Genomic DNA, 23,746 nt, shown 5'->3' with positions numbered 1-23,746 from the left:
GCTTTGATGCATTCCCTAACTTCCTTTGTCAGCCATGGCTGCCTAATCCCCCCTCTGATAACCTTTCTTTTCTTTGGGATGAACCTCTGTACTGTGTCCTCAATTACTCCCAGAAACTCCAGCCATTGCTGTTCTACTGTCTTTCCCACTAGGGTCTGCTCCCAGTCGCTTTTCGTCAGTTCCTCCCTCATGCCCCTGTAGTTACCTTTATTTAACTGTAACACCTTTACATCTGATTCTACCTTCTTTCTTTCAAATTGGAGATTGAATTCGACCATATTATGATCACTGCCTCCTAAGTGCTCCCTTACTTTAAGATCTTTAATCAAGTCTGGCTCATTACATAACACTAAGTCCAGAATGGCCTGTTCCCTCGTGGGCTCCATCACAAGCTGTTCCAAAAAGCCCTCCTGTAAACATTCAATGAATTCCCTTTCCTTGGGTCCACTGGCAGTATTATTTACCCAGTCCACCTGCATATTAAAGTCCCCCATGATCACTGTGACCTTGCCTTTCTGACATGCACTTTCTATTTTGTGGTGCATCTTGTGCCCCTGGTCCTGACCACTGTTAGGAGGCCTGTACATAACTCCCATTATGGTTTTTTTGCCTTTGTGGTTCCTCAACTCTACCCACACAGACTCCACATCATCCGACCCCATGTCGTTTAGTGCTATTGATTTAATTTCATTCCTAATTAACAAGGCAACCCCGCCCCCTCTGCCCACCTCTCTGTCTTTTCGATAGGTTGTGAATCCCTGGATGTTTAAATGCCAGTCATGAACCTCCTGCAACCACGTCTCTGTGATGCCTACCACATCATACCTGCCAGTCACAATCTGGGCCACAAGCTCATCTACCTTGTTCCGTACACTGCGCGCATTTAAATATAGCACCTTTAATTCTCTATTGACCGTCCCTTTTTGTTTTCTTAGTGTGGTGGACCTTGGTTTACTGAGCCTTTCCATACACTGTGTCATATTTTGTGGGATGGGGACTATTGTAACCTCTCCTGAGTTCTGTCTTTTCGTGCTTTTTTGTATTCCTAAGCAGCTACGCTTCCCACTGATTACTTCACCTCTTGGTTCCCTGACTTTCCCTTCCCCCCCCAATCTTTAGTTTAAAGTCCTATTGACCACCCTATTTACTCTTTTCGCCAGAACACTGGTCCCAGCTCGGTTCAGGTGGAGACCATCCCAACGGTATAGGTCCCCCCTGTCCCAAAACTGATGCCAGTGTCCCATGAAAAGGAACCCCTCATTCCCACACCACTCTTTCAGCCACGTGTTAACTTCCCTTATTCTTGCCTCCCTATGCCAATTTGCACGTGGCTCGGGCAGTAATCCGGAGATTATGACCCTTGAGGACCTGTTTTTTTATTTGAATCCTAGCTCTTTATAATCTCTAAACAGGTCCTCTTTCCTAGACTTGCCTATGTTGTTGGTACCAACATGGACCACAACAACTGGATCCTCCCCCTCCCTCTCCAGTATCCTTTCAAGCCGGTCAGAGATGTCCCGTACCCTAGCACCGGGCAGGCAACATACCATGCGGGACTCTTTATCCTGCTCACAAAGGATACTATCTATCCCCCTGATAATAGAATCCCCTACAACTACAACTTGCCTATTTACTCCCTCCCCTTGAATGGCCTGCTGAACCATAGTGCCTTGGTCAGCTGACTCATCCTTCCTGCAACCCTGTTCGCCATCCACACAGGGAGCAAGTGCCTCATACCTGTTGGACAGAGTCAAGGGCTGAGGCTCCTGAGTTCCTGACTGCAGGTTCCCTTTACCTGCCTGACTTGCAGTCACACCCTGCTGTCCCTGGACACTGGCAGGATTTAAACTACTTACTCTGACAGGTGTGACTGCCTCCTGAAACACAGTGTCCAGGTAAGTCTCCCCCTCCCGGATATGCCTCAGTGTTTGAAGCTCAGACTCCAGCTCATCAACTCTGAGCCGGAGCTCTTCGAGCAGCCAACACTTACTGCAGATGTGGTCACTGCAGCTCACAATGGGATCTGCCAGCTCCCACATCAAGCAGCTCAAGCACATCACCTGACCAGCCATCACTAATTAATTAATTAGTTTAATTTAAGTTTATGGTGGGGGCAGCTTCAGCCAATCAGACACTACCCTGCACTTTTAACTGAAAAACAGCACAATTAGATTAACCACTTACCTTTCCTGGTTACCTTACTGCACCAAACTAGCAAATTCTCACTGTCTGTATCTCTCTCACTCCGGCTGTGTCTCCTTGACCTGCGCAATGCTAATAATATAATATAATAATGCTAATAATAATATAATATGGCACTTACCTCACACCAATGGGTCTTATTATTAGGTTAGAGGAGGAGGGTGGGTGGGAGACACTACACGTGTAGTGTCTCGGGTTTCCTCTCCACCAGAATTTATTGGTGGGGGGGGGGTCTTCCCAGAAGTCCGCGGGTCGAAGAAAATGAAACAGAAAAGAAGTGTTTTTTTTAAAGGATAAACTCACCTCCCAGAAATCACTTGCGCACCGCTCCCGCTGAAATTGACTGCCCCCTCTTCCTCAGTTGTTGGGCCAGTAACCAGCTCGCCTTCTCTCCGTACTCATACTGTACTCCCTGTGCCTTCCTCCATTGTACCTCCGCCTTGCCCGTGGTCAACAAGTCAAATTCCGTGTGCAACCTTCGTCTTTCCCTGTATAGTCCTTCATCCGGAGCCTCTGCATACTGCTTATCCACCCTCAAAATTTCCCTCAGCAATCACTCCCTCTCTTTGCTCTCTTGTTTTCCCTTATGGGCCCTTATGGAAATCAGTTCCCCTCTGACCACCGCCTTCAGTGCTTCCCAGACCACTCCCACCTGAACCTCTCCATCATCATTAATCTCCAGGTACCTTTCGATACATCTCCTTACCCTTACACACACACCCTCGTCCGCCAACAATCCCATATCTAATCTCCAGAGTGGGTGCTGTTCCTTTTCCTCTCCTACTTCCAGATCTACCCAATGTGGGGCATGGTCCGAAATGGCTATGGCCGAATACTCCGTCCCTGCCACCTTCGGGATCAGCGCCCTTCCCAGGACAAAGAAGTCTATCCGAGAATACACCTTATGGACATGGGAGAAGAAGGAGAACTCTTTACTCCTAGGCCTAGTAAATCTCCAGGGGTCCACTCCTCTCATCTGCTCCATGAAGTCCTTGAGCACCTTGGCCGCTACTGGCCTCCTCCCGGTCCTAGACCTGGACCGGTCCAGCCCTGGATCCAGCACCGTGTTGAAGTCTCCCCCCATTACCAACTTTCCCGCCTCCAGGTCCGGGATACGCCCCAGCATACGCTTCATGAAATTTGCATCATCCCAGTTCGGGGCATATACGTTCACCAGAACCACCGCCTCCCCTTGCAATCTGCCACTCGCCATCACGTATCTACCCCCACTGTCCGCCACTATGGTCCTCGCCTCAAACAATACCCGTTTCCCCACTAATATTGCCACCCCTCTATTTTTCGCATCCAAGCCCGAGTGGAATACCTGTCCCACCCATCCTTTTCGTAATCTGACCTGATCTGCCAGTTTCAGATGCGTCTCCAGTAGCATGACCACATCTGCCTTTAATTTCTTTAGGTGCGCAAGTACCCTTGCCCTCTTAATCGGCCCATTCAGCCCTCTCACGTTCCACATGATCAACCGGGTCGAGGGGCTCTTTACCCCCCCCCCCCCTCGCCGACTAGCCATCCCCTTTTTTAAACCAGCTCCTCACCCGGTTCCCACGCACCCATTTGTTCCCCCAACGGTGTCCTCCCGTCCCGACCATCCCGTTCCGTAGCAGCTCCCCCTTCCCCTTAGCAGCAGCAACCCAGTTAACCACCCCCCCCCGCTAGATCCCCCTCTAGCGAAATTGCTCCCCCCATGTTGCTCCCAGAAGTCAGCAAAATCTGGCTGACCTCAGCTTCCCCCGTTTATCCTTGGCCTCCCATTGTGTAAGGCCCCCTCCTTCCTGCGCCCCCTTTTCCCGCCGCAATTACCACAGCGCGGGAACAAAGCCCGTGCTTCCCACTTGGCCCCGCCCCTAATGGCGCAGCACCCTCTCTCCTTCCCCCTCTCCTTCCCCACCGGCGCCCACAGTTTACCATACCCCCCCATCGAGGGGAAAGAGAAAATATTTCCCCCCCCTTCCCATTCCCAGTCCCATGCAATCACCCCACCACTTTATTACAAAAGTTCTTTCTTTCTCTCTCCAGTCTAGTCCAACTTCTCCTCTACAATAAATGTCCACGCCTCTTCTGCCGTCTCGAAGTAGTGGTGTTTCCCTTGGTGTGTGACCCACAGTCTCGCCGGCTGCAGCATACCAAATTTAACTTTCTTTCTATGTAGCACCGCCTTGGCCCGATTGAAACTCACCCTCCTTCTCGCCACTTCCGCACTCCAATCCTGGTACACGCGGATCACCGCGTTCTCCCACCTGCAGCTCCGTGTCTTTTTCGCCCATCCCAGGACCATCTCCCTGTCCTTATAGCGGTGAAACCTCACCACTATAGCTCGAGGTGGTTCTCCTGCCTTCGGTCTTCTCGCAAGGACTCGATATGCTCCCTCCACTTCCAAGGGGCCCGTCAGGGCCTCCGGTCCCATTAATGAATGAAGCATCATGCTCACATATGCCCCGACGTCCGCTCCCTCTGCACCTTCGGGAAGACCCAAAACTCTTAGGTTCTTCCTCCTCGAGTAATTTTCCAGGGCTTCCAGCCTCTCCATACACCTCTTATGCAGTGCCTCATGCGTCTCTGTCTTCACTACCAGGCCCTGTATTTCGTCTTCATTTTGGGCAGCCTTTGCCTTCACGTCACGAAGCTCCAACTCCTGGGTCTTCTGTGCCTCCTTTAGCCCCTCAATCGCCTGCAGCATCGGGGCCAGCACCTCCTTCTTCAGCTCCTCCACACACCGCCGCAGGAACTCTTGCTGTTCCGGGCCCCATACCAAACGGCCTCCTTCCGCCGCCATCTTGCTTCGTGCTTCCCTTCCTTGCCGCTGCTCCAAAGGATCCTCTGCAATCTGGCCACTATTATCTCCTTTCTCCATGTATATCCGGGGGGATTCCCTTCAGTTTCGCCGCACAATGGGTTTAGCCGTCAAAAATTGCCGTTGGGGCTCCCGATAAGAGCCCAAAAGTCCGTTCCAACGGGAGGTGCCGAAACGTGCGACTTAGCTGGTCATCGCTGCACCCGGAAGTCTCCAGGGCTCCTCATTTATGAGCGACGAACTGCGTCAGTACCTGCTCGGTAAGGGCATCACCTCGAGCAGGACTACCAGTTATAACCCTCGGGGAAACGGGCAGGTGGAGAGGGAGAACGCAACGGTCTGGAAGGCCGTTCCTCCTGGCCCTACAGTCAAGGAATCTCCCAGTTTCCCACTGGCAGGAAGTCCTCCCCAACATGCTCCACTCCATTAGGTCACTCCTATGCACGGTGACGAACAAGACCCCTCACGACTGTTTGTTTTCCCCAGGAAATCCACCTCCGGGTTCTCGCTTCTGTCCTGGCTGAAGACACTGGGGCCCGTCCTACTCTGCAAACACATCAGGAGCCATAAATCCGACCCCCTGGTCGAGAGGGTCCAGCTCCTTCACACCAACCCCCAGTACGTATACGTAGAGCACCCCGACGGCTGACAGGATACGGTTTGCCTCCGGGACCTGGCACCCGCAGGTTCCACCACCACCACCACCCCAACCTACCCCCCCCAACTTACGCCGACTAGCGTCCCCGCCCCTACATGGTCTCCACACCCCCTCCTATACTCCCTTCCCCCTTCACCGACCCACAGGAACGAAGCTCCAGAAGACACGCTCCCGGAGTCCACATCTGTGCCCGCACCGGCGGGTTCACCACCCATGCCCGGAATGATGATTTCGACACCCGGGCCCGCTGCGATACCAGAGCTCCGGTGATCACAGCGCACGATCAGGGCGCCGGACAGACTGAACCTGTAAACCCTTCACCCCTGCCGGACTTCAATTTTTTAAACAGGGGGTGAATGTGGTGAACGTATTGTACTACCCATTCACCGCTGTAGTACACTGTATCACACTGCTGCCCATGTGAGCTCCGCCTATGGACCATTGTACAATATTACACAGAATGTATCAGAATGTTGGTGCGCTTGTGGGCTCTGCCCATGGCTCCGCCCCTTGAGGGGAGGTATAAAAAGCAGCTGCCCTGTAGGCGGCTCTCACTAGCAGAGCAGTCGCAGGCAGGCACTGTTCTAGTCGATTAAAGCCACTGTTCACTTCAACTCTCTGTCTCACGTGAATTTATGGTCGCATCAAGGGTACTCACCCCCTTGCCCCCCCCCTCTCCCTCCATCCCTAGAGCCCAAGGTGCTAGATTGGCACTGCCAAGGGGCGGAACCTGAAGGGGGCAACTGAAGGAGGGGTCCTGAAGGGGGAGACTGAGGTGGGATCTAAAGGGGGGAACTTTATGGGGGGGACTGAAGAAGGGGTGCATTTGGTGAGCCCGTAACAGGGTATCGTTCATTGGGTTAGCCTTTACAGCAGTGTGGGGGGTGGGCCTTAGCAGTGATTTGTGGTGGTTGGGGTGGGGGGCTGCAACATTATTCTGAGATTGATCTCCCAGGAGCAGAGCCTGTAAGTGAGTTTAGGACCCGACTCTTGGGCAGCACTCAGTGGTTAGCACAGTTGCTTCACAGCTCCATTGTCTCAGGTCCCATTCCGGCTTGGGTCACTGCCTGTGAGGAATCTGCAGGTTCTCCCCATGTCTGTGGGTTTCCTCCGGGTGCTCTGGTTTCCTCCCACAGTCCAAAGATGTGCAGGTTGGGTGGATTGGCCATGATAAATTGCCAAAAAGTTTGGGTGGGGTTACTGGGTTACGTGGATAGGGTGGAGGGCTTAAGTGGGGCGCTCTTTCCAAGGGCCGGTGCAGACGTGATGGGCCGAAAGGCCTCCTTCTGTACTGTAAATTCTATGATTCCCTGAAACAAAGTTTCTGAGTGCCATTGAATGGCAGGTGAGCAGCGCTTCTGGTGCCAGTGGGAAACACTCGGGTTTTCCCGCTGGTGGGGGCACTTCAAAACCAAGAATTGTGTCCATTGTTTATTGCAAGGGGAATGGAATACAAAGGTAGGGCCATTTTGCTGCAGTTGTGTTGGGCCTTGGTGAGACTCCAACTGGAGCACTGTGTATAGTTTTGGTCGCCTTATTCAAGAATGGATATAATGCATTTGGAGCAGTTCAGAGAAGGTTCGCTCGACTGGTTCCTGGAATAAGAGGGTAATTCAATAATGAAAGGTGGACAGATTGAACTGTATACATTCGAGTTTAGAAGAAGAAGATGCAATCTTATAGAAACACATGGCCTAAATTTTACATGTCCCCGCTGGTAGATTTGCAGATGGTGGTGAGAAGAGGAAGTGCGGGGGAAGGGGAGACTACTGAGTTCTGCCCAACTTGACCTCTGCATCTTTATGACTGGAAAAGCACAACCTTGCCCCAGTCCACAGATGTTCAATTCCAGCCTGAGGTGACTGTGTGGGGTTTACATTTTCTCCCCGTTTCTGCATGAGTTTCCTCCAGGTGCTCCCTTTCCTCCCACAGTCCAAAGAAGTGCAAGTTAGGTTGATTGGCCATGCTAAATTGCCTCTTAGTGTCAAGCGATATGCAGATTAGGTGGGGTTATGGGGTTGTGGGGACAGGGCAGGGGAGTGGGCCTAGGTAGAGAGCTCTTTCAGAGGGTTGCTGCAGACCCGATGGCCTGACTGACCTCCTCCACTGTAGGGATTCTATGATTCAATGTGAGAGTGAGATGGATTGGTCATGCTAAATTGCCTCTGGTGTCCAAAGATGTGCAGGTTAACTGGGTTTATGGGGATAGGGTAGGGAGTGCGCTGAGGTAGAGTGTTCTTTCGGTCAGTCAGTGCAAACTTGATGGGCAAAATGACCTCCTGCTCACTGTAATTTTTCTATGAGTCCCTGGTAATTGAAGCTCTTAAATTGTCAATTATTGATCGCTTAAGGTGTGTTTCCCACCCAGCCCCAATTTGTTACTCTGGCGTGAAATGTTTCTGCAAATAGTTTGAAAGTCTGAAAATAATCGGGTCCAGATTTCCAGTCGGAAGGAGTGGGTACGCCTCTATCAGAAATCCCCTTTAAACATTGCCCCCCCTCTCCTATTTAAGCTCCGATAATTTCAGGTCCTCCCTTCCTCCCAGGCATCTCCCCTGAAATCCCAATCCATAAGACCATAAGACATAAGGGCAGAATTAGGCCACTTGGCCCATCGAGTCTGCTCCGCCATTCAATCATGGCTGATATTTTTCTCATCCCCATTCTCCTGCCTTCTCCCCATAACCCCTGATCCCCTTATTAATCAAGAACCTATCTATCTCTGTCTAAAAGACACTCAGTGATTTGGCCTCCACAGCCTTCTGTGGCAAAGTGTTCCACAGATTCACCACCCTCTGGCTGAAGAAATCCCTCCTCATCTCTCGTTTAAAGGATCGTCCTTTTAGTCTGAGATGGTGTCCTCTTGTTCTAGTTTTTCCTACAAGTGGAAACATCCTCTCCACGTCCACTCTATCCAGGCCTCGCAGTATCCTATAAGTTTCAATAAGATCCCCCCTCATCCTTCTAAACTCCAAATGAGTTCAGACCCAGAGTCCTTAACCGTTCCTCATACGACAAGCTCTTCATTCCAGGGATAATTCTTGTGTACCTCCTCTGGACCCTTCCCAAGGCCAGCACATAAGGATGTGCTGGCCTTGGGAAGGGTCCAGAGGAGGTGTGCCTTAGAGTAAGGCCTTCGATACGGGGCCCAAAACTGCTCACAATACTCCAAATGGTGTCTGACCAGAGCCTTATACAGCCTCAGATGTACATCCCTGGTCTTGTATTCTAGCCCTCTTGACATGAATGCTAACATTGCATTTGCCTTCCCAACTGCCGACTGAACCTGCACGTTAACCTTAAGAGAAGCATGAACAAGAACTCCCAAGTGATTCTGATTTCCTAAGCATTTCCCCATTTGGAAAATAGTCTATGCCTAAATTCCTCCTTCCAAAGCGCATAGCCTCACACTTTTCCACATTGTATTCCATCTGCCACTTCTTTACCCACTCTCCTAGCCTGTCCAAATCCTTCTGCAGCCCCCTTGCTTCCTCAATGCTACCTGTCCCTCTACAGATCTTTGTATCATCTGCAAACTTAGCAACAGTGCCTCCGGTTCCTTCTTCCAGATCATTAATGTATGTTGTGAAAAGAGGCACACCACTAGTCACCGGCTGCCATCCTGAAAAAGACCTCTTTATCCCCATCTTCAGCCTTCTGCCAGCCAGCCAGTCCTCTATCCATGCCAGGATCTTACCCTTAACACCATGGGTTCTTAACTTATTTAATAATCTCCGATGCGGCACCTTGTCAAAGGCCTTCTGGAAATCTAAATAAATCACGTCCACTGGTTCTCCTTTGTCTAACTTCCTTGTTACCACCTCAAAGAACTCTAACAGATTTGTCAGATATGACCTCCCTTTGACAAAGTCGTGCTGACTCAGTCCTATTTTATCATACACTTCTAAGTACTCCGCCATCTCAACTTTAATAACAGACTCTAAAATCTTACCAATGACCGAAGTCAGGCTAATCGGCCTATAATTTCCCGTCTTCTGCCTCCCTCCCTTCTTAAACAGGGGTGTTACATTAGCCACTTTCCAGTCCTCTGTGACCCTTCCTGCCTCCAGTGATTGCTGAAAGATCACCACCAATGCCTCCACAATCTCCTCAGCTATCTCTTTTAGGACCCTGGGGTGTAGTCCATCCGGTCCAGGTGATCTATCCGCCTTCAGATCTTTCAGTTTCCCCAGAACCTTCTCCTTAGTGATAGCCACTGCACTCACCTTTGACCCCTGGTTCTCCTGGAGCTCTGGCATCCCACTGGTGTCTTCCACCATTAAGACTGATGCAAAGTAACTATTACGTTCGTCTGCCATTTCTTTGTTTCCTATTATTACTTCTCCAGCCACGTATTCCAGTGATCCAATGTCTATTTTTGCCTCTCACCTTTTATATATTGAAAGAAACTTTTCTTATCTTCTTTTATATTACTAGCTAGCTTCTCTCCCTTCAATTTCATCTTCTTTCACCTTATTGCTTTTTTAATTGTCCTCTGCTCACTTTTAAAGAATTCCCAATCCTCTGGCTTCCCACTAATTCTTGCCACTTTGTATGCTTTTTCTTTTGCTTTTATGCTGTCCTTGACTTCCCTTGTCAACCATGGATGCCTTGTCCTGCCCTTAGCATGTTTCCCCCACTTTCCAAACTACAGGCCTCCGCAACCCTTCCTGCTCTGAGACCCCAAACATTCCTCTTCCTGGAAATCCAGGGCTAAGGCTCCATGTGCAGCATGCAGTTCCAGTTCTGTCCACTGCAGCTTTGGCACTGCAGAGTTTGGGGAGCCAATCACATTGTCCAGCAGCTCTCCAAGGTAGGACTTGCTCCTGAGTGAGGGGTTGAACTCCGCCCAGTGCTTATTTTATGCTCATTGGTGCCTGAAATCACTCTGGGACGGACATGTCGGGAACCTGCACCATTCCGAAAATCCTGGCCATAAGAACCTGAGGGGGCTTGGCAGGGTGGAGGCTGAAAGGATGTTTCCCCTTGTGGGAGAGATTAAAACTAGGAGACAAAAATAAGAGGTCTTGCTTTGAAGAGGAGAAATCTTTTCTCTCAGAGGGTCGTGCATCTTCGGAACTCTCTTCACTCGAGAACAGTGGAGGCAGGATCATTAAATATTTTCTAGGTTGAATTAGAGAGATTCTTGATTGAAAAGGGAGTCATAGGGTATAGGGATTGAATGGTCTATTCAATATGTTCATTCATATGTTTGTTTGATTGTATAGCACAAAAGGAGGAGCCCATGCGATCCATCCTGCCCGAGCTGGCTGTTCAATCACTTTGAGAAACATAGATGTGGTCAACCTAGGCCATATAAAGTAGTGATGTACGCACTCTTTGAGACGGAAACTTCCTTTTATCGCCACCATTTTCTTGTCGTCCAAGGGTGTGATTTGGTAGACTGCGCTGTCCAGAGAATTGAATATACGTATTGTAGCTTCCGAGTTCGATGCCACTGCGTGTATGAACCACTTGCCCGCGTGCTGTAGAATGAAAAAGAAAAACAAACCCCATTAGGGAAACTCCATGGAGATTACAGACAAAGCTATCCTGACCAACAGAGAAGGTTACAAAGTATCAGAAGGTGTCTCCAGCGCAGAAACACAGCACAACAGATGAGGCTATAAAAATAAGAAGGGAAAATTAGAGTATGAGAAAAGGTTAGTTGGAAATATAAAGAAGGATGGTAAGAGGTAATTTGAAAAGAAAAGGATTAACAAAGTGAGCATTGGTCCCTTAGAAAATGAGTTTGGGAAGTTAATAACAGAAAATAAGGAGATGGCAGATGAATTGAACAGATATTTTGAGCGCCCTTCACTATAGAACATACCAGTGACATCCCAGAAATGGCTATAAATCAGGAAATGAAAGGGAGGGAGGGAGTCAGGAAAATTACAATCACCAGGGAAGTGGTATTTAGCAAATTGTTGGAACTGTTGGTTGACAAATCCCTGAGACCTGATTAATTTCATTCTGGGGTGTGAAAAGAAGTGGCTGGTGAGAAAATTGATACATTGGTTTTAATTTTTCAAAATTCACTAGATTTAGGGAAAATTCATTAGATTGAAAAATATCTAATGTAACTCATTTTTTGAAAAAGGAAGGCAGACAGAAAGTAAGAAACTACAGGCCAGTGAGCTTAACATGTATCATAGGGAAAATATTGGAAGCTATTATTAAAGATGTTATATTGGGCAGCACGGTAGCATAGTGGTTAGCACAATTGCTTCACAGTTCCAGGGTCCCAGGTTCGATTCCCGACTTGGGTCACTGACTCGGCACGTTCTCCCCGTGTCTGAGTGGGTTTCCTCCGGGTGCTCCTCCCACAGTCCAAAAACGTGCGGGTTAGGTGGATTGGCCATGCTAAATTGCCCTTCGTGTCCAAAATTGCCCTTAGTGTTGGGTGGGGTTACTGGGTTATGGGGATATGGTGGAGGTGTGGGCTTGGGTAGGGTGCTCTTTCAAAGAGCCGGTGCAGAATCGATGGGCTGAATGGCCTCCTTCTGCACTGTAAATTTTATGAAAATAGCAGGGCATTTAGATAAATTGAAGTTGATTTTTGATTTGTGGAAGGGAGACTATGGGCTGGATTCCTAATCCCCCTGCGCATGCCTCTCGGCAGTATGCCGTTCGCTGGGTGTGGAATTCTCTCCTCCGTCCTCTTGTCAATGAGATTTCCCAATTAAAGCCACCTCACATCGCTGGAAAACATGCAGGTGACGGTGTGCTGCCAGCTGGAAAAGAGAATCCCACCGGCCTGAAAATGTTAGCGTTTGTTTAAGCAATGGGAGTAGTTACTTGTAGGAATATATACATTAGAGCAGTGGGTGTCATTCACAAACAAAATAGAGAGAGGATAAAGCCATCATGTTCCCATAAAAGGTAACGGGTGGGAGCAATAAGTCCAGAGAATCCTGGATATCAAGGGAAATACAGGCTTGGATAAAGAAAAAAAGGAAGGCAGATACAGGAGGCCGAAAACAGTGGACACCTTAGAGGAGAATAGAAAGTGCAGGAGAGCAAAGAGAGACATGAAAAATCGCTTGTGTATAAAATAAAGGAAAATCCCAGGGCATTTTATAATTCATTAAGGGAAAGAGGGATACCTTAGAAAGTATGACCCATTGTGGACAAAAGTGTGTGGAGCCAAAAGACATAAGTGAGGTATTAAATGAGTGTTTTGCATATGTGTTCACGATGGGGAAGGATGATGTACATATAGAAAGCAGGAAAGGGGCCTGTGATATAATTGAACAGATTAGAATTGAGAGTGAGGAGGTGTTAGTGGTTTTATGGGCTTGAAAGTGGATAAATCCCCAGGCACACGTATCCTAAGGTACTGTGTGAGACAAGAGAGGACATTTCAGACATTAATTTTCAAAATCTCTCTGGCCACGGGGAGGTACCAGAGTCCTGGAGATCAGCTAACATGGTATCATCATCCAGGAAGGGAAATAAGGAAAAAACAGGCAATTACGGGCCAATGAGGCTAACATCAGTGATGGGAAGTTATTGGAAAATATTCTGAGGGACAGAATTACTTTCCACTTGGAGAGGCAAGGATTAATCAAGGACAGTCAGCATGGCTTTGTCAGGAGAGATCGTATCGAACAAATTTGATTGAATCCTTCAAAGAGGTGATTCGAAGTGTCGATGAGGACAGTGCAGTTGATGTAGTCTATGCGGATTTCAGTAAGGTTTTTAACAAGTTGCCTATGGGAGACAGTTCAAGAAGGTAAGGGCCAATTTGATCCAGGGCAATTTGGACATTGGATCCAATATTGGCTTAGTCGGAGATGGAGAGAAATGTTCAAAGACTGGAAGCATGTGCCCAGTGGTGTACCACATGGATTGGGCCTGGCTCCCTTGTAGTGTACATTAACGATCTGGCCCGGAATGTGGGGATATGATCAGTACATTTAGCAGATGACACAAAAATTGGTGGTTTGGTAAATAGCGAGCAGGGAAGTCTTAGATTAGGGGCAGCATGATGGCACGGTGGTTAGCATTGCTGTGTCATAGCGCTGAGGACCTGGGTTCGATCCCAGCCCTGGGTCACTGTCTGTGTGGAGTTTGCACATTCTCACCGTGACTGAGTGGGTCTCACCCTCACAACTTAGGGGCCTTTCACAGTAACTTCATTGAAGCCTAATTGTGACAATCAGCTATTATGATTATTATTATGTGCAGGGTAGGTAGACTGGCCACGCTAAATTGCCTCTTAATTGGAAAAAAAAGAATTGAGTACTTTAAATTTATTTTAAAAAAAGGAAAGCCTTAGATTATTGGGAGGTATAGCTGGGCTGGTCAGATGGGCAGATGTGACAAAAGGAATTCCACCCTGAAAAGTGTGAGGTGATGCCTCACCAGGATGTTGCCTGGGCTTGAGTGTTTCAGCTGGTTAGGCTGGGATTGTTCTCCTTAGAAATGAATGAAATGAAATGAAAATGAAATGAAATGAAAATCGCTTATTGTCACAAGTAGGCTTCAATGACGTTACTGTGAAAAGCCCCGAGTCGCCACATTCCGGCACCTGTTCAGGGAGGCTGTTACGGGAATTGAACTGTGCTGCTGGCCTGCCTTAGTCTGCTTTCAAAGCCAGCGATTTAGCCCTGTGCTAAACAGAGTAGAGAAGGCTGAGGGGGAACCTGATTGAGGAGTACAAAATTATATAAGGTACATAGATAGGGTAGATGGGAAGAAACATTTTCCACTTAGCAGAAGGGTCAACAACCATTCGGCCATAGAATGACAAATGAAGGACTTTAGGAATATTCGTTCCTAACCATTGGGACAAGTTAAAGTTTAAAAGCATGGGCTTATAGCACGTTTGACTGCAGTGGTCATATTTTTTTAAAGTATTTTGTTTTGCTTCTATGAAACAGCAGATGAAATTGACCAGAGGAATGTGTTTTGACTGAGGAAGTGCCTGCAGAGTTAATGTGCTTTTGGCAGTCTGCAGAGATCGTTTGTTTCTCAGTTTGGGGTGATGAGGTCATTGCTAGATGGAACCCTGAAGGGCAGGGATGGAATTACATTTGGAGAAGCTTTGGGAGAGAGGAGCTGAATTTTGATCTTCTTGGCCCTGAATCTACAATTCCCTCATAGTAGGATAGTTATAAAAGAGTAATAATATGTAAAGAAGAGCAGTTTGGTGTGGGGACACACAGAAGCTGAAACACGCCAGATTAATCAAGTTTTAGAAGATATTCAGCCAGAATCTGAAGGCGTCCTAACATGAGCCAAATCTGTTTTATTCAGCAATGCCTTACTAATTTTAAGATAGATTGAGAGCTGCATGTTTGTTTTCTTGATGTTTTATGGGAAATTGGCTAGTAGTGTTAAAGGGTAATTGTAAAGTCTTATTTAGTAAGTTTAAAAGTTTAATATTCTATTCATAATAAAGTTTTGTTTTTGAAATACCAAAGCCATATTTTTTCACGCAATCACTTCTGGGGCAGACCATTCTTTACGCACAATCTTACAAATAAACTAAAATATTGGGGTTTCGGTCCAGTATCCGAGCCACTGTTGGGGTCTGGTCCAGGATCGTAATAATAGACTTATAGTAAGGAGCAGGAGATTTGAGGAAAAGCATTTTCATCTCACGGGTGGTGGGATCTGGAAATCACTGCCTGACAAGGTGGCAGATATCGGAACCTTCACAACATTGAAGAAGCATTTAGATGAGCACTTGAAATGCCATATCTTACAAGGCTACGGATTAAATGCTACAAAATGGGATTAGAATAGATAGGTGCTTGATGGCTGGTGCAGATATGATGGCCCAAGGGTTTTTTCTGTGCTTAAAATTCCATGACTTTATAATTCTCTGACATAAGAAGGCTATAAAAGGATATAGACAGATTAAGCAAGTGGGTGAAGGTCTTGCAAATGTAGTGTAATGTGGGAGCATGTGAGGTTATTCAACTTGGCAGGAAAATCTTTTTAAAACGTAAATGGTGAGAGATTGCAGAGCTCTGAGATGCAGAGGGATCTGGGTGTCCTAGTGCATGAATCAGAATAGGCTGGTGTACAGGTACACTATTCATCAGCAAAGCTAAAGGAATTTGAGATTTTATTACAAGTGAATTGCAAGTGGACTTCCGGTGACGGCGGGCGGGAGGCGGCCGCACAATGGAGGGCTCCCGGTCGGCAACGGCATTTTCGGGGCTTTAAGCCCGGTCCCAGGGTCCGCGGAGGCGGCAGAAGAAGGGAGAAGGCACGGAGGAGGCACAGTGAAGACACAGGAGGGAAAAAGGAACAAAGAAAAATGTTGAGGGTGAGCAAGAAAACGGCCGAAATAAAACCAGCTGGAGGTCCGTCGGGGAGTGGAAAGGTCACCGCGGGGTCACCAGGAAAAATGGAGGCTGGAGCACCAGGGAAGGCCGCACTGCTTACGGCTGAAGAAATAATTAAGGTGATGGCTGCGGAATTTGAAGAGCAGTTGGCGCAGATTGCGAAATGCATGGAGACAGTGAGGAAGGAGATGAGGGAGGTTTTGAGTGTGCTGGTGGAGGAGGCGGTTTCCCCGGTGAGGACGGAGGTGGCGAGCGCAGTGGCGGAGGTGCGAGAGCAAGAGGAGGCGCTGAAGGAAGTGGAGGAGACGTTATTGCAACACGGTGATCAACTTGCCTCGATGGGGAAAGAGATGCGGAAGGTGATGGATATTAACAAGGATCTGCGAGGAAAAATGGAAGACCTGGAAAACAGATCCAGGCGACAGAATTTGATGATTGTGGGGCTGCCCGAAGGAGTTGAAGGACCGAAGCCGACTGAGTACTTTGCCGCGATGCTGGCAAAATTATTGTGGGAGGGGGAGGATCCCTCCTGATATGAACTGGATCGGGCTCATCAGTCGTGGAGGCCTATACCAAAGGCGAGTGAGCCGCCAAGGGCAGTGACTCTGTGCTTCCGTAGGTACAGGGTGAAGGAGAAGGTCCTGAGCTTGGCCAAGCAGAAGCGGGTGGTGCAGGGGCTGGAGCTGGTATGCGTGTATACCAGGACTTTACGGTGGAGCTGGCAAGGAGGCGGGCTGCCTTCAACCGGGTGAAGAGGGCACTGTACATTAGCAAGGTGCGGTGCGGCATTGTATATCCAGCGAAGCTGAGGGTGACTTACAAGCTCAGGGACTTTTATTTTGGAACGGCGGAAGCAGCGGAGGAGTTTGCGAAAGCAGAAGGACTGTGGCAGAACTGACAAATTGAGGAATGGCCATGTGCCGATGTAACCTCCTGACTGTATTTTCTTCTTTTTTGTATCACTGCGCGCGGGTGTAGAGATTAAAGGAGCCAATGTGGTATATATTTGGACAAGGGAAGGGATGGGACTTTCACTCGAAACGAGAGTTCTTTGGGATGTAGGTGGATATGCGGGGTTTGTGTGCTAAAAGGGGATCTTTGGGCTTTCCTAGGGCCGGGCAAGTGGGAAAGGGACCCGGGCGGGGGCCTCCACGCTGGCCGGTTTAAGCCGGCCAGTGAACGGGAGTGAGGTGGGGGGAGGGGCTGCGGCCATCGGAGCCTGACAGAACAGGGTCCGAGTGGTCTAGCCGGGGTGGAAAGTTGGGGGGAAGGAACTGAGGTTGGGAGGTGAGGGGGGGGTGGGGGTGGGGGGGGGGGGGGGTGGGGGGGGGGGAGCTGTGTAAGATTAAGGGTGACTACGGGTAATCCCTGATTCCTTTTTGCCATTTGTTTATGTAAACATGCGGGTTGAGGTTTGGGGGTTGGTGGGTAGATGGGAACGTTGTTATTATGGGGACTGACATATCTTGCTGATTATTGTTTATTGTTGATGGCTGTAAATGTGGGAGAAAATGTGAAAAAGGAGGAGAATAAAAAATAAAAAAAAATAAAAAAAGTGAATTGCAAGTGAATATGGGCAGCACGGTAGCACAGTGGTTAGCCCTATTGCTTCACAGCGCCAGGGTCCCAAGTTCAATTCCAGGCTTGGGTCACTGTCTGTGCGGAGACTGCACGTTCTCCCCGTGTCTGCATGGGTTTCCTCCGGGTGCTCCGGTTTCCTCCCACAAGTCCCGAAAAACATGCTGTTAGGTAATTTGGACATTCTGAAATTTTCCCTCCGTGTAGCCGAACAGGCGACGGAATGTGGCGACTAGGGGCTTTTCTCAGTAACTTCATTGCAGTGTTAATGTAAGCCTACTTGTAACAATAAAGAATAAAATTTATTATGAAATTACAAGAATAGGAAAGTTATGCTTCAGTGATATAATAGATCACATCTGGAGTACTGAGTGGGATTTGAGTAAATGGCAACAAAGTCCCATAGCGAGCACGTTTAGCCGCGTGTTTCCTGGCGCTCGCAGCGGGAACGGCTGCAAAACGGCACCCAAGTTAGATTGGGGGCCTCAGCGGGGAACGCACATCCGAGACCGCACTGGCCACATTTTGTGTACTGAGGCATTCCGTTTGCCAGAACTGCTCAGTGTCACAAGAAATTCAGATGCCATTTTTAAATGTCCTGGAGCCCCCGAATTGTCTCCCGACCCTACAAAGCCAAACGCACTATGGGAGGGTCCCCGGGACGCCGGCACCCGCTTCCAACACACTCACAGGGCATCTCTGGCCCAAATAACTGTGAAAAAATGACAGCTTGGCACCTTGGCAGCACCAGCCTGGCACCCTGACAGTGCCCCAGCCAGCTGGCAGTGCCACTTGAGCACCTTGGCAGTGCCAGGTTGTCACCTAGGTGACATTACGAGTGCAAGAGTGCCATCCTGCCCAGAGGGCATGCACTTGGGGGCCTTCGATCCCCTGGAAGACCTTCACGAGTGCATTTCCGTTTGGTCTCAGTTTGTTGAGGCATTTGCCCGAGGTCTCCGGATACCTTGGGAACATATTAAAGTGAGACTAGCTGATAGATCTCGCGAGGCATTACGAGCCGGGTCTCTCGGTTTCTATCGACCACGCTGTGCCACGGCGAGTTGCTTTTCAGGTGCAGCGTGGCTGTTCAATCGCACCCAGTGTGCACAACATTGGTCTTTTATTTAAGGAAATATGTAGATAGTTTAGAAGCAGTTCGGGAAAAAGTTACTGGACGAATATAATGGATGCGTTGCCTAATTTGGGATAGTTGGACAGGTTCAGTTTGTATCCACTGGAGTTCAGAAGAGTAAGAGGCAACCTAATTGAAATATATAAGATCCTGAGCGGTATTTACAGGGTGGATGTGGAGAGAATATTTCCTTTTGTCATAAAATCTTGAACAAGGGGTCTCGGTTTAAAAATAAGGTTGACCATTTAAGATAGAGATGAAGAAAATGAAAAACATTTGGATTTTCCTTTCCCAATGGTTGCATACACCCAGCCTCAGTTTTCCCAGCAGCGTACGGTGGCTTCAATGGGAAATCCCACTGTCAAGGGTGTAAAGTCGGATGGCCTGATTTATATTACAAGAACTCTTGCAGCTAAAGCTATAAATGATTTATTAACATTAACTGTGGGTAAACTATATACAAAACAGCAGATGAATAACAGTAAGATCAAGCACAAGCAACCTCTCTCCAGCTCCCTCCAGCCAGTCTGAAGGGTCATCTGACTCGAACATTCACTTATATCCTAGGGAGACTCCTTGTGGTCAGTCAGCGAATTACAACACAACCATGATATCACCTGAGGAAGGAGCAGCGCTCCGAAAGCTAGTGACATCGAAACAAACCTATTGGACTTTAACCTGGTGTTGTAAGACTTCTTACTATGATATCACTCAAAGCGGTGGGAAGATAGAATCCCACTGTCAGAAAATGGCAGGCCACTGAGAGATACATGGCTGGGAAACTGGAGAATGCAGCCCCACATTTTTCTCTCAGTGACAACTCTCTGGAATTCTGCTCCGAATTCGAACATAGGTATGTTCACGTGGTGGCCAATTCTGGTGCTTAAAATCACAAAGGTTTTTCATACAGTGAATAAGGAGAAACTGTTCACTTTGGCTGAAGGTTTAGTTAATAGAGGACACAGATTTATGACACTTGGAGGAAAAACAGAGAATAAATTATTTGAAGCAGTAATTTGTCATGATGTAGAAAGCATTGTCTTTAAAGTGTTATGGGCCAGGGTTTAGAGAACCCCAAAGTGTATCATGGAGTTCACCTGTCAGACAACCTTTACTAGATTGTGGCATGGGGAGCACACGGCGCACTCTACAGGTGTGGTACAGCAGAAATGGAAAAGTATTTTTTTAAAGCAAAATAATGTTTATTCTATGAACTCAAGTTAACCTTTTTAAAACATACAGTGAACATCTTAGCAACCATTAATCCAAATACAACCCCCAAAGACTATAACACTAAGTAAACATTTAAGCGTTCCTTTTTAACATCCATACAACTTAAAAACAAAACCTTTATCTGAAGCACATCAGGTTAAAGTCACTATTCAAAACATGTAGAATTCTGAATTCACCAAATGATCAAGAGATAGTCTTTTGATGGCAGAGGGAATAGCAGTACACCTGCTTGGTCTGGCTTCAGCTCCAACACTGAAAACGAAACTAAAACACACCCTGCAGCCTGCTCAAAAACGAAAGTAAAAAGCTGACAGACAGCCCAGCTCCACCCACTCTCTGACATCACTGCAGTAGTAAACACCCATTTCTTAACGGTATTCTCACTACAGATATTTATATACACACCCATTTATAAACACCCATTTCTTAAAAGTACTCTCACATGTCACCTCCCCCAAGAAAAAAAAAAATACCATCATCTTCAAGATGGTTTCATTTTTCACCTTTTCACTATTCTTTAAGAAATGCACACAGTAAATATACTTTTTTGTTTCAAAAAACAACACACGCAAACAGGTATAATAATATAGTCCATTTTTTTTTCGTTTGTTCTTCTTCCTCCAACTGAAATCCTTCTCGATTGACAGTCTCTGAACAAGAAGGTCTCTGCACGATCCGTCCATTTCTCTATGCCTTGGCATTTCTCTTCAAAGTCAGATACTTTAGTTCAATTTGATCACAGAGTCCCTTGTAATTCTCCAACACCGGAGCATTGGTTATCACTGCTTTCAGACAGTCAAATGCCTGTTCAAAGTCTGCTGTCCACTGAAATTTTTGACGTTTCTTCAGCAAGTCCATCAGTGGAGCAATCACGCTACAAAACCTTTGCACCAATGTTCGATCAAATACACGCATGCCAAGAAATCGCATTATTTCCCTTCATCTTGAGGGTACCGGAAACTCCTCAATAACTGTTGGATTCACATCCCGTGTGACCATTCGACCCTGTCCGATTGTATGGCCAAGGAAAGTGACTTGGGCCTTTCCAAATTCACTTTTGGCTAGGTTTATCGCCAAACCTGCCTCCTGAAGTCGATCGAATAACTCCATCAGATGTTTTAAATATTCTGTCCAAGTCTGGCTGAAAATTACCAGATCGGCAATGTATACCGCACAATTGGGTAATCCTGAAACAACTTTGTTAGTTAACCGTTGAAATGTGGCTGGAGCGTTTTTCATGCCAAAAGGCATAACTTTGAATTGGTATATACCATCTGGAGTCACAAAAGCTGAAATCTCCTTTGCCCTTTCGGATAAAGGTACCTGTCAGTAACCTTTAAGTAAATCCAGTTTAGAAATAAAAGCTGATTGTCCCACTTTCTCAATGCAATCCTCCAAATGTGGGATAGGATAAGAGTCCGTTCTTGTAACTGCATTAACCTTTCTATAATCCACATACAAAAATTGGGTACCGTCTGGTTTTGGTACCATCACTATGGGTGAGCTCCATTGGCTACAACCCACTTCAATTATGCCATTATTAAACATGCTCTCAATCTCTTTGTTAACCTGTGCCAACTTTAAAGGGTTAAGTCTGTATGGATGTTGTTTGATTGGAACAGCATTTCTCACATCTACATCATTATAGCCATTTTAGTACTTCCCAATTTATCTTTACAAGCTTGCCCATGTGATATCAATAACTCTTTCAGGTCAGTCTGTTTTTCCTCTGGAAGGTAACTCAACAATTTATCCCAATTGTTAAGAACATCCTCATTTTCCAATTTAATTTGAGGTATGTCAAATTCACAGTCATCAGGATTTGGTTTGTCATTTTGAGTTAGAATCATTAAAACTTCCTCCTTTTTCTCTCCTTCCCTTTCAAAGTACCCTTTAAGCATATTCACATGACATACTCGGTGAGGCTTCCTTCTATCTGGTGTTTTTCCCACATAATTCACCTCACTTAATTTCCTTTCAATCTGATAAGGTTCACAAAACCTTGCTTTTACAGGTTCACCTACCACTGGTAACAATACTAACACTTTATCTCCACTGGCAAAACTATGAACTTTGGATTTCTTGTCCGCTACCCGTTTCATCACATTTTGTGCAACTTTGAAATGTTGTCTCGCCAATTCACCCGCTCTATTTAATCGTTCCCTGAAATTTGACACGTAATCCAATAATGTAATTTCTGATTTCTCACTCACCAATTTTTCCTTAATCAATTTAAGTGGTCCTCTTGCCTCAGGACCTAAAATTAGTTCAAAAGGACTAAATTTGGTTGACTCATGAGGTGTATTCCTAATTTAAACAGTACGAATGGAATTCCTTTATCCCAAACCTCTGGATAATCTTGACAATAAGCCCTCAACATTGTCTTTAATTTCTGATGCCACCTTTCTAACGCTCCCTGCAATTCTGGATGGTGCGCAGTTGATTTGAATTGTTTTATTCCTAAGCTATCCATAACCAATACGGTTGCAATTGGTACAACGCTGTTTTATTCCAACTTGTTATTTACAGATCTGTCTTGGTACTCTGCATGTGGTGACTCTCTGAGTGTGTTGTTAATCAGGTCCTGTCCTTGTCCTGGTCTCCAGATGGACTGACTACCAGGTGTCGTGTTTCTTGTCTTATACTGTCTCTGTCCTTGTCTGTGATTGGCTGTCGGGTTATGTGTGCTAATTGGTCTGTTGGTCTGTCTATCATGATGTATGTGTTTGAATATCATGACATCCCCCCCTTTTTTTTTCAAATAATTTTTATTAAAGGTTTTCATAAAATATCAATCACAAAATGAGAAAGGAAAAAGAACCCAACAGGGTTAAGTACAAAACACAATCTAAAAAAGCAACCCCCCAAACCCCTCCCCCCCGTACCTAAATAATAAATTAACATTAACACTCCGACTTAAGACAACAGGTGTATACACCCCCTCAGACCCTCCAGTGTAAATAACATAAACAAAAATAAAGTAAACCCGCCCTCCCCCACCCCCCGAGCTGCTGCTGCCATTGACCAATGTCTATCGTTCTGCCAGAAAGTCTAAGAACGGTTGCCACTGCCTAAAGAACCCTTGTACCGACCCTCTCAAGGCGAATTTCACCCTCTCCAATTTAATGAACCCTGCCATATCGCTGATCCAGGATTCCACACTTGGCGGCCTCGTATCTTTCCACTGAAGGAGAATCCTCCGCCGGGCTACCAGGGACGCAAAGGCCAGAATTCCAGCCTCTTTCGCCTCCTGCACTCCCGGCTCCTCTGCCACCCCAAATATTGCGAGCCCCCATCCCGGTTTGACCCTGGATCCTACCACCCTCGACACCGTCCTCGCTACGCCCTTCCAAAATTCCTCCCGCGCTGGGCATGCCCAGAACATATGGGTGTGATTTGCTGGGCACCCTGAGCACCTAACACACCTGTCCTCACCCCCAAAGAACCTGCTCATCCTTGTCCCGGTCATGTGTGCCCTGTGCAGCACCTTAAACTGTATGAGGCTGAGCCTCACGCATGAAGAGGAAGAGTTCACCCTCCCTAGGGCATCTGCCCACATCCCCTCTTCGATCTCCTCTCCCAACTCCTCCTCCCACTTACCTTTCAACTCCACCACCGAGGCCTCCTCCTCCTCCTGCATCACCTGGTAAGTTTCCGAGATCTTCCCCAATCAACCCCCCCCCCCCCCCCCCCCCGAGAGCACCCTGTCCTGTACTGTGTGTAGCAGTAGCCGTGGGAATTCCACCACCTGCCGTCTGGCGAACGCCCTTACCTGTAAGTACCTGAAGGTATTCCCCGGGGGGAGCCCGTACTTCTCCTCCAGCTCACCC

At 47.3% G+C, this 23,746-nt stretch overlaps 1 protein-coding gene across 3 annotated transcripts in view; it reads right to left on the bottom strand.

Moving 5' to 3' along the window:
- Positions 1 to 23,746, bottom strand: part of LOC140390478 (extracellular fatty acid-binding protein-like) — a 74,525-nt gene that overhangs the window by 44,725 nt on the left and 6,054 nt on the right. For all 3 annotated transcript variants that reach the window (XM_072475641.1, XM_072475643.1, XM_072475642.1), the window contains exon 2: positions 11,007 to 11,155. In XM_072475641.1, the coding sequence (XP_072331742.1) occupies positions 11,007 to 11,155 (149 nt within the window). The remainder of the gene's footprint in view (positions 1 to 11,006; positions 11,156 to 23,746) is intronic.

This window comes from Scyliorhinus torazame, chromosome 14 (assembly GCF_047496885.1).
Source record: "Scyliorhinus torazame isolate Kashiwa2021f chromosome 14, sScyTor2.1, whole genome shotgun sequence".
NCBI lineage: Eukaryota > Metazoa > Chordata > Chondrichthyes > Carcharhiniformes > Scyliorhinidae > Scyliorhinus > Scyliorhinus torazame.
This window is presented reverse-complemented; position numbering and strand designations above follow the sequence as displayed.